The following is a 16,958-nucleotide window of genomic DNA, read 5'->3' on the forward strand; positions in this document are numbered from 1 at the left end:
AAATGAAGTTCAGCCAGTAGCCAATAGCTTCCCTTGTGTCGTATTTGGTTCTTCGGACCAGAATACAGACGAACGGTTTGCCCGATAGGAATTGACTCCGTCGGACAGATTTGAAACATGTTCTATTTCTAGGTCCGTCTGATTTCTTATGTGAAAAACGAACCGATTAGCCCACACATGATCGGATTGTCTGACGGACTGATTCCTTCGGACCTAGTCTGCAGGAATGTCCAGCCGTGTGTACGCGGCATAAACCTAAACCTACCTAATGAAAACTATTCTGACTCCGATTGTTGTGAAGCGACTATTCCTTGTGAGACCTCTATGCCTGGCCTGTATAAGATAATGACAATCCTCATCAGATAGTTTGAACTCACCAAATACTGATTCCATCCACAAGATGCTTTTGTTATGAACATCAGGTTACAGCAGATGACAGGATACAAACAGATGAAAAAGTTGTAGTATTTATGCGGTCAAAAGATTATATAGTCTGTAGCTTAAAATGCAGAATACACGTGCCCTGCTACATGTGGCTTGTTGCTGCATCCATGACACAGGAAGTACAATCACAGGAAGAAGGGTGAAGCGTTACATATAAAGGAAGTATGTCATGCATAAGGCAAAATAAACTTGAGAAAACAAGTGCATTACCACTAAAGGTCACTAGATGGCAGCATGTGAACTAAATATAAATAATTGGGAAAACAATCTATATAAATCCTATGCCCGGTTGGGGCAGCACAAAATTGCTATCATTAGCAGTAATCAGCATGGCTTCATGAAGAATTGTTCTTGCCAAACCAATCTATTAACCCTCTATGAGGAGGTGAGTTGCCATCTGGATAAAGGAAGGTCCGTAGAAGTGGTGTATCTGGATTTTGCAAAAGCATTTGACACAGTTCCCCATAAATGTTTACTGTACAAAATAAGGTCCGTTGACATGAGCCATAGGGTGAGTACATGGATTGAAAACTGGCTACAAGGGCGAGTTCAGAGGGTGGCGATAAATTAAGAATACTCAGAATGGTCAGGGGTGGGTACAGGGCCAGATTAAGAACATCATGGGCCTGGTGCTGAGGATTTTGGTAGGGCCTTTTATAAACAATAAGTAAATAAAAATGCAAACATTTTTTTGTTATAACAAATTAAATTAAAGAGAGAGAAAGGGGATGAAAGAGGTGTGAGGGGTAAGGGATCGAGGATGAGAGAGAAAGGGGGGGGTGAGAGAAAGAGGATGCACATGAGCATGTGTGGGAATGACATCAATGCAGCCGGGCCAAGGCAAGTGACCGAAGGCACAGAACCCAGAAGGAAGACCGGGTGAAGATGTTAGTGCCCAGGCCCCACCGGATTGATCACAGCACAGCACTGGAGGGCTCAGTCTGACAATTTAAGTGTACCCTAATGTGCTAATATGCTGGGCATACTTGTACATTATGGCATAACCTACCCCAGGGCCTCTAAAAAGTAGTAATGTTCGAAAAGTTTACTACTGCTTTAATATCACGAGCCTCTCATGGGGCCCCCTACTGACCCTGTGGCCCTTGGGCAGTGCCTAAGTGCATAGTTGTCAACATTTCAAAAATATTTTCAGGAACGCTTTTTTACAATTGCTATATTTAGAGTAGCTGACATCCCCTATGTTCCTCTATACATCACAATAGTAATTACAAAATTAAATAAATACTAATAATGGGGCAGAACAAATATGAGGACTGTGAGATTTCCTTTATTTGAACTGACAAAAGTGGGCCCATTCTAGAGCTGGTAACATTGAGGATATTCAGTATAATTTTAAAGAACAGTTTTTGTGGGTAAGAGGCATAGGGGAGGAGTATGGATGGTATAAAAGTGGGAAGTATGTGCAGGTGAGGGAGAGGAATGTGGAGGGTCTAACAGTGGGCACTATGTACATGAGGAGTGCAGAGGGTATGGCAGAAGGCACTATGTACAGGAGAGGAGTGTGAAGGGTATGACAGTGGGCAGTATGCACAGCAGAGGAGTGTAGAGGGTATGACATTGGGCACTATGTATAAGAGAACAGTGTGGAGGGTATAACAGTGAGCAATATGTACAGGAGTGTGGAGGGTATGACAGTGGGCACTATGTACAGGAGAGAAGTGTGGAGAGTAGGACAGTAAGCAGTAATTACAGGAGAGGGGTGTGGAGGGAGGGTATGACGCTGGGCACTATGTATAGGAGAGGAGTATGGAGGGAATGACAGTGGGTAGTATGTACTGGAGAGGAGTGTGGAGGGTGTGACAGTGGGCACTATGTATAGGAGAGAAGTGTGGAGGGTATGACAGTGGGCACTATGTATAGGAGAGGAGTATGGAGGGTATGACAGTGAGTAGTTTGTACAGGAGAGGAGTGTGGAGGGTATGACAGTGGGCACTATGTATAGGAGAGAAGTGTGGAGAGTATGACAGTGGGCACTATGTATGGGAGAGGAGGATGAAGTAATCTGGGAAGGAAAAATGTAAAGGTTTGTGGAAGGATGTTTAGGGGCTGCGTAGTGGTTAATCGGGCCATACATGGATTGAAATTACACCAATTAAGCAGAGACCAGCCATAGTCGATCTATATATGGGATAGCTGGTTTTACACAAGTCAACCTATTAACCGACTTGAGTACAACCAGCCTGTCAGGTTTTCCCCAAAACAATCAGTGCTGCCAGCTATAGTTAGCAACACTAATCATTGTATTCACTGGCAGAACACAATAACACTGCGGGAGTGATTGCCCCATTCACAGGTCTGCAGGTGAGAGGGTGTGTGGGGACAGGCTGGGGAGAGATACTAGTCAGTCCCTGGGTAGGCACTGGTTAGTATCAGAGCCAGATACACACAGGTTACATACGCCATGATCGTTAGAACGAGAGCAATAATTCTAGCACTAGACCTCCTCTGTAACTCTAAACGTGTAACCTGTAAAAAAATTTAAAGCATCGCTTAGTACACAACAAAAAATAGTGCTAACTTTAGTGTTTTTTTTTAATGAATTAAACTGTTTCTTTCCAAAAAAAAAGTTTGAAAAATTGCTGCGCAAATGTCATGTAACATAAAAAGTTGCAAAGACCACAATTTTATTCCATAGAGTGTCTGCTAAAACAATATATAATGCTTGAGGGTTCTGAGTAATTTTCTAGCATAAAAAAATGATGATTTTTACATGTAGGAGAGAAGTCTCAGAATGGGCCTAGGTGGCAAGGGGTTAATTATCATAAGTAATATACAAATAATTATTATGAGCACTGTGAGTTCATCCTCTCAGTCTGCTGCAGAGTGTTCCAGATTGTGTTTAACCAGTTGCCGACCGCCGCACGCCGATGTACGTCGGTAGAATGGCACGGGCAGGCATAAGGACATACATGTACGTCCCTTGCCTCCCGCGGGTCGGGGGCCCGATCGGGCCCCTGCCCGGTGCCTGCGGCGGTCGGTTTTCGTCCGGGAGCGATCCGGGACGAGGGGGCGGCCATTCATTCATGGCCACCCCCTCGCGATCGCTCCCGACGAATAGAAATCCCCGGTGACATCACTTCCTCTCCTGTAATGTAAACACAGGAGAGGAAGTGATGTATTCTCTCCTCCGTGTCGGTATTTTTCGTTCCGACACGGAGGAGAGCGGATCGGTGAGTTGCACCAACACTCTACACACACAGTAGAACATGCCAGGCACACTCACACCCCCCCTTTACCCCCCGATCACCCCCCCAATTACCCCTGCCCCCCAGTCACAGTGACACCAATGTCATTTTTTTTTTTTTTTTTTTGCATTGGTGTCATTTGTGACTGTAATAACTGTTAGGGCAGTTAGAGTTAGCCCCCTTTAGTTCTAATGTACCCCCCTAACCCCCCCAATAAAGGTTTAACCCCGTGATCACCCCCCGTCGCCAGTGTCACTAAGGCTGGGTTCACATTGCAGCGGTTTATGAGAACGAATGTGATTCGCACCGCACTGCAGTGCAAATCACATCCGATCTCTGTGCGATTCGAGTTCAGCCATTCGCCGCACCCGCCGCACCCGCCGCACCCGCCGCAAATTCGCACGGGACCCTTTTTTTGGCCCGCAGCAGAATCGGATCGCATGGGTGTTCACACCATGCGATCCGAGTTTGCAGATCGCACTGCGATATGCGAACTGATCTGGGGGTGTCAGTAACATTTCACTGACACTCCCAGCAGTTCGCATAGGGCAGTGTGAACTGCCGCCGGGAGGCATGCGATGCGGGAACCCGCCGCGGATTCGCGGCGTTTCCGCATCGCTCCAGTGTGAACCCAGCCTAATAAGCGATCATTTTTCTGATCGCCGTATTAGTGTCACAGGTGACGCTAGTTAGGCAGGTAGGTATTTAGGTTCGCCGCAGCTTTTTATAGCGCCAGGGACCCCCATATACTACCGCATAAAGCCCCCTGATTGCCCCCTAGTTAACCCTTTCACCAGTGATCACCATATAACTGTTACAGGTGACGCTGGTTGGTTAGTTATTTTTTTATAGTTTCAGGGCACCCGCCATTTATTACCTAATAAAGGTTTAACCCCCTGATCACCCGGCGGGTGTCATTTGTGACTAATAACTGTTAGGGCAGTTAGGGTTAGCCCCCTTTAGTTCTAAGGTACCCCCCTAACCCCCCCAATAAATGTTTAACCCCGTGATCACCCCCCGTCGCCAGTGTCACTAAGGCTGGGTTCACATTGCAGCGGTTTATGAGAACGGATGTGATTCGCACCGCACTGCAGTGCAAATCACATCCGATCTCTGTGCGATTCGAGTTCAGCCATTCGCCGCACCCGCCGCACCCGCCGCACCCGCCGCACCCGCCGCAAATTCGCACGGGACCCTTTTTTTGGCCCGCAGCAGAATCGGATCGCATGGGTGTTCACACCATGCGATCCGAGTTTGCAGATCGCACTGCGATATGCGAACTGATCTGGGGGTGTCAGTAACATTTCACTGACACTCCCAGCAGTTCGCATAGGGCAGTGTGAACTGCCGCCGGGACGCATGCGATGCGGGAACCCGCCGCGCATTTGTGGCGTTCCCGCATCGCTCCAGTGTGAACCCAGCCTAATAAGCGATCGTTTTTCTGATCGCTGTATTAGTGTCACAGGTGACCCTAGTTAGGCAGGTAGGTATTTAGGTTCGCTGCAGCTTTTTATAGCGCCAGGGACCCCCATATACTACCGCATAAAGCCCCCTAATTGCCCCCTAGTTAACCCTTTCACCAGTGATCACCATATAACTGTTACAGGTGACGCTGGTTGGTTAGTTATTTTTTTATAGTTTCAGGGCACCCGCCATTTATTACCTAGTCTCACTAGTGTACCCCTAAATTTAGGGGTGTCTACTTTCCAAAATGGGGTCATTTGGGGGGGGTTTGTGCCATCTTGGCATTTTATGGCCTTCAAAACTGTAACGCCCTTAGAAAGCCTGAAGGCGGTGCTTGGTTTTCGGGGCCCCGTACGCGGCTAGGCTCCCAAAAAGTCCCACATATGTGGTATCCCCGTACTCAGAAGAAGCAGCAGAATTTATTTTGGGGTGTCATTTCACATATGCCCATGGCATGCGTGAGCAATATATCATTTAGTGACAACTTTGTGAAAAAAAAAAAAAAAAAAAAAGTTTGTAATTTTCCCGCAACTTGTGGCAAAATATAAAATATTCCATGGACTCAACATGCCTCTCAGCAAATAGCTTGGGGTGTCTACTTTCTAAAATGGGGTAATTTGTGGGGGTTTTGTGCCATCTTGGCATTTTATGGCCTTCAAAACTGTAATAGGTAGTGAGAAGTGAACTCAAAAATTTACGCCCTTAGAAAGCCTGAAGGCGGTGCTTGGTTTTCGGGGCCCCGTACGCGGCTAGGCTCCCAAAAAGTCCCACATATGTGGTATCCCCATACTCAGGAGAAGCAGCAGAATTTATTTTGGGGTGTCATTTCACATACGCCCATAGCATGTGTGAGCAATATATCATTTAGTGACAACTTTGTGTAAAAAAAAAAAAAAATTTTTTTTTTTGTCATTATTCAATCGCTTGAGGCAAAAAAATAAAATATTCAATGGGCTCAACATGCCTCTTATCAATTTCCTTAGGGGGTCTACTTTCCAAAATGGGGTCATTTGGGGGGGTTTTGTACTGCCCTGCCATTTTAGCACCTCAAGAAATGAGATAGGCAGTCGTAAACTAAAAGCTGCGTAAATTCCAGAAAACGTACCTTAGTTTGTAGATGTGACAACTTTTGCGCAAACCAATAAATATACAATTATTGACTTTTTTTTTACCAAAGACATGTGGCTGAATACATTTTGGCCTAAATGTATGACTAAAATTGAGTTTATTGGATTTTTCTAATAACAAAAAGTAGAAAATATCATTTTTTTTCAAAATTTGCGGTCTTTTTACGTTTATATCGCAAAAAATAAAAATCGCAGAGGCAATCAAATACCATCAAAAGAAAGCTCTATTTGTGGGAAGAAAAGGACGCAAATTTTGTTTGGGTACAACATTGCATGACTGTGCAATTACCAGTTAAAGCAGCGCAGTGCCAAAGTGTAAAAAGACCTCTGGTCATTTACCAGCAAAATGGTCCGGTCTGAAAGTGGTTAAACTGGCCGCTCTGTATGTAGCTTCTGACAGGCTGTGCAAGGAGCTCCGTATCTCTGGAACCATAGATGATAGCAGCCCCATATTTTAACCAGTGCTGGAGTGGATTTTTCGCTACCTACCCCCCAAATGTGGGGTCTCTGTGACTCCTGATCGCCGAGCTACAATCCTCGAAGTCAATCTTTTTTTTTTTTTTTGATTTTTTTTTTTTTTTTTTTTTGGGCAAATGGGCCTATCTTGAGAAAGGGGCCTGGAGCTGCAGCTCCAATAGCCCCGATGTTAATCCGGCCCTGGGTGGGTAGTGGGGTCCCACAGGGTTCTGTGCTGGGACCAATAATAATTAATTTGTTCATAAACTACCTGGAGGATGGGGTAAACAGTTCAATCTGTATTTGCGGACGATGCTAAGCTAAGCAGGGCAATAACTTCTCCGCAGGATGTGGAAACCTTGCAAGAAGATCTCAACAAATGAATGGGGTGGGCATGGGTGTCCGCAGAACTTTTTCCAAGGGGGGGCATCATTTCAAGGCCACTCATGCTCCACCCCTTTTCGCCAATCTCATGAAAATCTTTCCACTGGTAATACATATGTGTTATATAACAAATAATTCATCTTTACTTTGTATTGGAAGTTACTCTGGCGGCTGTGTTCCATGCCCATATAGCCTAGAGAATGTACATCTTTTTACATTGCAATACATCTGTTGTGGCCATATTTTGATCTCATACTGTCACTGTATAGGCTGTTTTCATCAAGATAAAAATATGGCAACAACAGATTTATTGCAATGTAAAAAGATGTACATTCTCTAGGCTATATGGGCATGGTACGCAGCCGCCTGAGTAATCTTGCGGACGCCCATGCTTTCAAAAACCAGCCCTGGAAAAAAATTCATACCAGCCTTACAGCATTATTATACCAGCCCAACAGCATAACATCATTCTTTTCTTGTTCATGAAAGGGAAAAACCATGCATTTTAAAAGCACATTTGATGAAGAGAGTATTAGATATAGATATGAAATCACATAGGGCTTATATATATATATATATATATATATATATATATATATATATATATTCAAATTACAGTTAAGTGGTAAGTGATCAATCATCAAGGGGGGCCCCAGAAACTCAGAACGTGAGGGGGACACCACCTTCTGCAGAAAGAATACTCTAAGGTAAGGGGGGTGGGTTACTAATATAAGGAGGAAACCCTTTATATCAGTGCCCCTTACATTATCATATTCACCCCCCCCTTACATCAGTGACCCCCGACTGGCCTGGTGTTGCTTTCACTGACCTCCTCTCAGGTGCACTGTGCAGGGCTCAGTCAGTCGGCTCAAGCTTGGAGGTTTTATCCTTTAGTCTCCTGTCCACAGTCTGACTTCTCCCCTGACCCCCATCCCGGCGGTGCTCCCACTCTTGACTCCTCTCCAGACTCCCTCAGAGACTGCAGACATGCTACAGGAGATGGACAGAGACTGCAGACTTGATGCAAGAGCTCAATGCAGCCTCACCAGTGCCCATCAAATTCAGCCTCACTGTGCCCACCAAATTCAGCCTCACTGTGCCCACCAAATGCAGCCTCACTGTGCCCACCAAATGCAGCCTCACTGTGCCCACCACATGCAGCCTCACTGTGCCCATCAAGTGCAGCCTCACTGTGCCCATCAAATGCAGCCTCACTGTGTCCATCAAATGCAGCTTTACTGTTCCGTGAATGCAGTCTTACTGTGCCCATCAGTGCAGCCCCTCCTGTGCCCCATGTCCCAGTCTGCAGTCCCTGTCTGTGGGAAGGTGTGTTGTTGATGCTCGGTACAGTACCTTGCATGCCAGCAGGATATCCATGACGGCCAACAGCAGGCAAGGTCTGTTCTCGTTTTGGATAGGGACGGTGCTCCTTCCAGAGGATCTGTCTGCTGTGAGATGGAGTGGTCCCTGGCCACCTGCACCTTCAGCCGTCCTCATTTTCCAGCCCCAGTCAGCCTGCCCTCTGGTCCTGGGGAAGTGGAGAGCACTGAGTGGGAGTTGGAGAGAAGGGGGAGCAAAGAGTACTGGCGGGGTTGGAGAACACATGGGTGGGGGCAAAGAGCGAGGGGGAGTGGAAATCACAGGGGTGGGGAGCAGAGAGCCTTGGGGGTGGAACTTGAGAGTACTGGGGGGGCCAACAAGAACAGGGGTTGAGAGTATGGTAGGCTGAGAGCACCAGGGGGGCTAAGAGTGTGGGGTGGTGAAGAGCACTGGGGGGGCAGAAAAACAGGGGTGGAGAGCACAGGGGCTGGAGAGTACTGGGGGGGGGGTACAAAGAGCAGGGGGGAGTGGAGAGCAATGGGGGGAGCTTGAGAGCACCAGTGGGGGCCAGAAAGAACAGGGGTGGAAAGCACGGGGACTGGAGAGCACTATGGGGGGTGGAGAGCACATGGGTGGGGGCAAAATGCAGGGGGAGTGGAGAGTACAGGGGTGGGGAGTGGAGAGTGCTGGGGGAGAGCCAAAAAGAACTGGTGTGGAGAGCACGGAGGGTAGAGAGCACTGGGGGGGGCTGGAGAGCACCAGGGGGGCAGAAAGAACAGGGGTGGGGAGAATGGGGGGCTGGAGAGCACTGGGTTGGGGGCTGGGGAGTGATGGGGAGAGCTGAAAAGCACTGGGGGGGAGAAAGAACAGGGGGAGAGCACTGGGGGGAGTGGAGAGCACTGAGGGGAGAGCACGGGGGGGGGAAAGAACAGGGGGAGAGAGGAGAGCGCTGGGGGGAGGAGAGCACTGGGGGGGGGGGCAGGAGAGTGCGGTGGTGGAGGAGAGCACTGTGGGGGGGGGGCGTAGAGTGTTGTGGTGGAGGAGAGTACTGGAGGGGTGGCAGGAGAGTGTGGTGGTGGAGGAGAGCACTGGGGGGGGGGGCAGGAGAGTGTTGTGGTGGAGGAGAGCACTGGAGGGGTGGCAGGAGAGTGTGGTGGTGTAGGAGAGCACTGGGGGGGGGCAGGAGAGTGTGGTGGTGGAGGAGAGCACTGGGGGGGGCAGGAGAGTGTGGTGGTGGAGGAGAGCACTGGGGGGGGCAGGAGAGTGCGGTGGTGGAGGAGAGCACTGGGGGGGCAGGAGAGTGCGGTGGTGGAAGAGAGCACTGGGGGGCAGGAGAGTGCGGTGGTGGAGGAGAGCATGGGGGGGCAGGAGAGTGTGGTGGTGGTGGAGGAGAGCACTGGGGGGGCAGGAGAGTGTGGTGGTGGAGGAAAGCACTGGGGGGGGCAGGAGAGTGTGGTGGTGGAGGAGAGCACTGTGGGGGAAGGGGCAGGAGAGTGTGGTGGTGGAGGAGAGCACTGGGGGGGGGCAGGAGAGTGCGGTGGTGGAGGAGAGCACTGGGGGGGGGCAGGAGAGTGTGGTGGTGGAGGGGAGCACTGGAGGGGGGGCAGGAGAGTGTGGAGGTGGAGGGGAGCACTGGAGGGGGGGCAGGAGAGTGTGGAGGTGGAGGGGAGCACTGGAGGGGGGGCAGGAGAGTGTGGTGGTGGAGGAGACCACGGGGGGGTGGCAGGAGAGTGTGGTGGTGGAGGAGACCACTGGAGGGGGTGGCAGGAGAGTGTGGTGGTGGAGGGGAGCACTGGAGGGGGGGCAGGAGAGTGTGGTGGTGGAGGGGAGCACTGGAGGGGGGGCAGGAGAGTGTGGAGGTGGAGGGGAGCACTGGAGGGGGGGCAGGAGAGTGTGGAGGTGGAGGGGAGCACTGGAGGGGGGGCAGGAGAGTGTGGTGGTGGAGGAGACCACGGGGGGGGGTGGCAGGAGAGTGTGGTGGTGGAGGAGAGCACGGGGGGGGGGCAGGAGAGTGCGGTGGTGGAGGAGAGCACTGCAGCCCCCCCCCCTCGATCCTCCTATCCAGGCACTGTGGCACGGATGGGCATCTACTCCTCTGGATCACAGCGCTGGATGGCTGTGTTCGGCGGCCGCTCTGTAACACAGTCCCGCCCCCCCAGACCGGCTCATGTGATAGGCGGAACGTGATTCTCTCTACTATCACACGAGCTGGTCTGGGGGGGCAGGACTGTGTTAGAGAGCGGCCGCCGAACACAGAGCCAGCGTTGTGATCCAGAGGAGAGAGCGGAGGATGCAGCATGGAGGCGGCAACACCTTGGGGATTCCAGGGGGGGCACTTGCCCCCCCTTGCCCCCTGCTGCGGACACCCATGGGGGTGGGCAACTACATGACAAATGAGGTTTAATGTATAAAAATGTAAAATAATGGATTTGGGTGGCAATAATATGAATGCAATCTATAGGGGGTGAACCTCTGGGGGAATGAAGGATGTACTAGGACCTGGGGGTCTTAGTAGATGATAGACTCAGCAATGGCATGCAATGCCAAGCTGCTGCTAACAAAGCAAACAGAATATTGGCATGCATTAAAAAAAGGATTAACTCCAGGGATAAAGCGATAATTCTCCCACTCTACAAGACTCTGGTTTGGCCGCACCTGGAGTATGCTGTCCAGTTCTGGGCACCAGTCCTCAGGAAGGATGTACTGGAAATGGAGTACAAAGAAGGGCAACAAATGTAATAAAGGGTCTGGAAGACATTCGTTCTGAATAAAGTTTGCAAGCACTGAACTTATTGTCTTTGGAGAAGAGACGCTTGAGAGGGGATATGATTTAAATTTACAAATACCATACTGGTGACCCCACAACAGGGATAAAACTTTTTTGCAGAAGGGAGTTTAACAAGACACGTGGCCATTCATTAAAATTAGAAGAAAAGAGGTTTAACCATAAACTACATAGAGGGTTCTTTACTGTAAGAGCGGCAAGGATGTGAAATTCCCTTTCACAGGTGGTGGTCTCAGCGGGGGGCATCGATAGTTTCAAAAAACTATTAGATAAGCACCTGAACGACCACAACATACAGGAATATACAATATAATACTCACATATAATCACACACATATGTTGGCCTTGATGGACTTGTGTCTTTTTTCAACCTCACCTACTATGTAACTATATACTCCCACCATCATTCTAAGACTATTCTATGGTCTTCCTGCACTGGCTTCAGTGTAGAGGAGGAACAACTGACAACCAATGCCCCAAAGTAAGCCTATGGGAGACAAGGGCTCAGCAGCCGTGGTTATTGCTTCTCCTCTACACTGAAGCTGACACCGGGACCTGATCATGTGACTGGACCAGAGCAGCTTCAGAATAGGTAAGTATAGGCATCTTTTCTTTCACAGGGAAGTTAGAATAGTCTTAGAAGGTTGCAGGAGTAGGTTTATGCTTAGTTAGAATTTGACTAGATTTACACAATAATGTTATTCCAAACTTTATTCAATCCAAATAAGTTAAAGACAGTAGGAGAGTTCACTGACAGCAGTTATTTTTACTGCAGTTGGTATTTTATCACCACAATCATTTTTTACACGTACAGCCAACTTACTTTCACTTACGATTGCTAGCAGAGAGAGACACACACCCTGAATGATTTCAGAAGACAGTCAATCTTAGCTGGTCTGTTTGTCAGAGAACCTAAATTATTTAGCAATTAACCACTTAAGCCCCGGACCAATTTGCAGCCATAGGACCAAGCCCCTTTTTGCGAATTCGGCACTGCATCGCTTTAACTGACAATTGCGCGGTTGTGCGACATGGCTCCCAAACAAAATTGGAACAGACGATCGTGACAGCCACAGTAGGAATCTCGGGGAGAGGTTTGTTTACACAGACCTCTCCTCGTTCTTCAGATCTGTGACCCGATCGCGGGACACCAGCAGCGATCGGGTACACTGGTTCTGCGGCCACGGTCACGGAGCTCAGGGCCAGGTCGGGAGCGCCCCGCCGCCGGCGCGCTCCCGACCCATGGCTGGGCACTTAAAAAGCAACATACAGGTACGTGCTTGTGCCCAGCCGTGCCATTCTGCCGACGTATATGTGCAGGAGGCGGTCCTTAAGTGGTTAAGCATAAGCACAGCAGCAGAACAAAAGTGAAGCAAACTACAGTTCAACTTAACTTTTTAATAATAATCTGCTGCTATTGTGTTAGTGTTGTGAACTTGATAGTGATACTAGTGTTGCTAGTGTTGTGATAGTCTCAGAGGCTGCCCGTGTTGTGGGGGGGGGGGGGGGGGCATTTATTATTATAGATTCTATATTATAGATTGAGATTCTATATAGATTCTATATACCCTATCTTGTTACCTGTCTGATCAGTGATCACTATCACCAGTCCATTTTCTGTTTGAAATATATACATTCAACATGAATGACAAAGATTCGACAAAGCAGCGAAAAACATACAAACATCAAATCTTTTGCTTATGGTGTCTGTTGAAAGTTCTAAGAAGATTCGACGGAGCAGATAAACTATGCGGCGGAGTCATACAGTTTAGCTTCTCCGTTGAATCTTCTTTGAACATTCAACAGACACCATAAGCCTTCAATGACAGATTCGACCTTAATTAATTTGGATTTTCAGAGGAATACATTTTTTTTATGAAAAACTAAATAAATAAAAATAAATTTCCAAAACAAAATATTTCAGTGTGCACATGTCTACTATTTATACATTTTAAATATTCAAAGTTAACTTACTCACCTATCCATGTCTCCGTGGTTTATTTTGTTGAGAAATAACTGTGAAAAACAGCCCTAGCATTTCTAGCCAAGGCCATCTTGAGTAGGGCTGGTGATTTGTGTAGCATTTTCTTCCTAGAATCTATATGCTGCTAGTTCAGACATGCAGGCAGTAGGGTGCAATAAGCTGAGAATGCCCCTCTTCCCCTCCTCCAGATGAAAGGAAAAAAATGCCCATGAAGACTCATGGGATGTATAATGTTATTTTGGCCTAGAATAGAAACCAGGAAGCAACTAAAGAAATGTAAAAAAAAATAAAAAGGTTAAAACAAGTAAATATATTTCTATCTATTTACTAATGCTACTATCATGAGGATTAAAACTAGTTAATGTTGATTAAGAGAATAAAGTTCAGCTTTAAAATAGAATAGTATGTTATGTGTGAAGCACATCTTTGTTTTTTTTAACTACTGTGACACTGTCAACTATACCACTAAAGTTATGATAAGTTATTGCATCTACAGTATCTGTAATACAGAAGACATATTACTAACATAAGCATATCACAATAACGGGTATATTTTTATTTATTTATTTTTGTTGGCAAAGAAATGAAAAAGCAAAAGTTGATTCATGTTGTAGTATGGTATAGGGGAATTTAACGAAGCTGACCATAGATGGATTCCCCCCGTGTTGATGGGAGCCATTGTGTTTTTACTGGGGGGGGGGCAGGGGGTCTAGCCATTCCTGCCGGGAGTACACAGTGATTATTGCAATAGTCCCATGTAGAATCTGACAGGCTGATTGCCCCAAGTTGATCGATCGATCAACTTGGGTACATTCAGCCTGCCCATACATGGTTCAAATCTCGGTCAGTCCCTACTGAACCGGCTGAGATTCGAACCGTCTATGGCCGGCTTAAGCTGGAGCAGGCAATCAATCTGTTTCTAGCTTTCATTTTCAAAGATTATTTGAACAAGCTGAAGTTAGAAGCTGATCGGGTTACTATGCACAGCTGCACCAGTGTCTGCTCTAGTTCTAGTAAATCCTCCATATTGTCTTTGTATTTGTTAGATGTACTTATATCTGTTATCTGATTTCCAAGTAAAAATTATTTATATCACTTTTCTGCCAGGTTGCTGGGTTCTTTAAAGGAATGTCATTCCCTTTGGCCAGCATAGCAATTTACAACTCTGTAGTTTTTGGTGTTTTCAGCAATACACAAAGATTTATTAGCCAGCATCGACCTACAGACAGAAAACGCTCCCCGGACATCATAGACTTAACTATCGCCAGCATGTTAACAGGACTGGTTTCTGTTGGGATTGGTGGACCTGTTGACCTGGTAAAGATAAAACTACAAATGCAGACACAAACATCCCTCCCAGGTAGGATAATTTTGTCTATAAACTGCAAAAAATTATTTTTGTATTATTAAGGTAAAACACTCAAATTATAAATTGTTGCAATACAAGTGAAGGCTTTAGTATGACAATATGAATTTTAAACAATCAAGGCATTTAGTTGACTTGATGTCAACACCTATTCTACTTTGAACTTCAAGTACAATAAAATTGTTGGTAGCATACATATACTGTTGGTGCAGGATGGGCTAAGCTGGGGCCTACCAAGGATTTATAAGAAAATCTATTAACTGTTGTATTTATTTATTGTCTTATCCTTTCTACTATGTTTGCTGGCTTTAAAAAGCTTAAATAAGAATTCCAGGTTTGCCATCTTTTACAGCTTGATCCAGCTTGTAAAACTTTATATACCCTAGTGGGGTCCCTCTAGAAGCTGGAAATCACTTTAGTAAACACTGCTACTCCAGTGATCTCCACTAACTTCCGTATCTCATGTCTAGCAGCTTCCCTGCTGCATTTTGAACACAAGAGGTAGATCGCTCAGCACGGCCACCACTCAAAGAATGTTGTGCATTCTTCGCTTGAATATGCATAGATATTTTTGTACACTCTGGACCCATTTAACTATGTAAAATATGCCATGCCTGACATTTTTCTTTAAGACTTCTTTCTGTCCATCTGCCCAAGCTAGATTAGTTTTAACTGGACACTATTGAAAGGGAGTAAGAAGAATCAGTGCTCATCAAAAGAAAATTGAGCCTATGTGAAGTTTTTTGTGTTTCCCTGATCGGGTTCATCCCTAAACCTGGTGGCTATTTGCTTCTGCCTGCCTCCGGAAGAATATTTCCAGAAGGTCAATCCTTGGATTATGAATATTTATCTGACCTTAGCCAATCCCTGGGAGGCTTGCCCACCAGCAGAAGGTGTGGCTGGAGAGAGAATAAATGTTTGGCAGGGTCCAATCAGAGGTCTCTCTCTTCTGGGGTCCACCAGAAGATCCCCCCCCCCCCAGAGGCATCCTCTGTGGTGTGATGTAGAAGAACTACTGCCATTAGACCTCAGTAGGTGCTATGGCTGAGCAGTATGATGGCACTACGTGAAAAGACATAAGTTTAAACTTCTTAGTTAGAAATCAGAAACTAAAGAGTAGTCACTGATGCTCTCTCTACGTGATCAGAGTGACCGGTCTTGTATCCACTCCCTTCTGTAGTTCTCCTTAGGCAGCTGTAGTGGGTTGGCCTACTGGGTCCCTCCCACAGTTCAGCTTACCGCACATGCTAAATGCAGAACAGTGATGATGTCACTGATAATTTTTCAAGGTATTATATTGTTGTGATAAAGACATTTGAAGCATGCAAAATAGATTTATATCCTTTGTTTGAGAAATGCATTTGATGGAAAGTTTTCATACTGGGAGTTCAGCGTTAAGTGTGTAAGGGTGTAAAGTGATCTGTGTGGGGACATATTCTCTCACTTCCTGTTTCTGTGGTACCCCCTTAAAGGAAATGGTGGGGGGGGGGGGGCTGTTGCTACTAGGAAAAGAGAGGTACAGACAGCAAGAAAAACTTTACTGGATGTTCTTATTTAAGTTTTGAGCTACATACCAATGGGTTAAAGTACCCTATTCTGTTGATTTCACAGTGTTTTGACTGGGATAATTTGAAGTGATGTAAATTGTGAGATTATAGACCAAGGTCTCACATTGATGATTAACAGGAGTATGGCTAGTATTTTGCTAGAACGGGAAGGACAAAATCCACTGAAATTACATCTGCTTGTAGATACAGTATGGGCAGGTAGTTCCCCATTAATTGCATATACTGTAGTTATGACGAGCGTAATCTATTGTGTTTGTAAATGTCTAGTATTTTTATGTGTACATTTTGGACTGAACACATTAAAATGGAAATACAGCCTCTTATTGATATGTCTAAATATGACACTTTTACTTCCACCTCCGTGCTTATGTACATGCACAGTTCCAGGTGCCTTGTATGAAGTAAATAGGCTGTAATGTGTGTACTCACTTATAGCTTCAAGCTTACATAGAAAACAAATGCAATAAATGAAATGTGGCAGACTGCGATTTTTAGGAATCAAGACCTGACTGTTTAGTAGACTAATGCCGCGTACACACGACCAGACTTTTCGAGGGACTAAGTCTGACAGACTTTCGACTGAGTTCTGACGGAGTTCTGACAGAGTTCTGACGGACTTTCCGAATGAACGGACTTGGCCACACACAATCACACCAAAGTCCGACGGATTCGAACGTGATGACGTATGACTGGACTAGAATAAGGAAGTTCATAGCCAGTAGCCAATAGCTGCCCTAGCGTCAGTTTTTGTCCGTCGGACTAGCACACACACGAGCGGATTTCTCAGTAGGAACTGGGTCCGGCAGAGTTCTGTCGGAAAAATTTGAAACATGTGCCATTTCTAAAGTCTGTCA

General features: G+C 46.5%; 1 protein-coding gene across 2 annotated transcripts in view; it reads left to right on the forward strand.

The window, feature by feature from the left end:
* SLC25A48 (solute carrier family 25 member 48) overlaps positions 1-16,958 on the forward strand; it is a 146,777-nt gene that overhangs the window by 36,438 nt on the left and 93,381 nt on the right. For both annotated transcript variants that reach the window (XM_077474018.1, XM_077474017.1), the window contains exon 4: positions 14,278-14,530. In XM_077474018.1, the coding sequence (XP_077330144.1) occupies positions 14,278-14,530 (253 nt within the window). The remainder of the gene's footprint in view (positions 1-14,277; positions 14,531-16,958) is intronic.

Source organism: Lithobates pipiens, unplaced genomic scaffold, assembly GCF_037356315.1.
Source record: "Lithobates pipiens isolate NorthernLeopardFrog02 unplaced genomic scaffold, aLitPip1_a1.2 Scaffold_8, whole genome shotgun sequence".
NCBI lineage: Eukaryota > Metazoa > Chordata > Amphibia > Anura > Ranidae > Lithobates > Lithobates pipiens.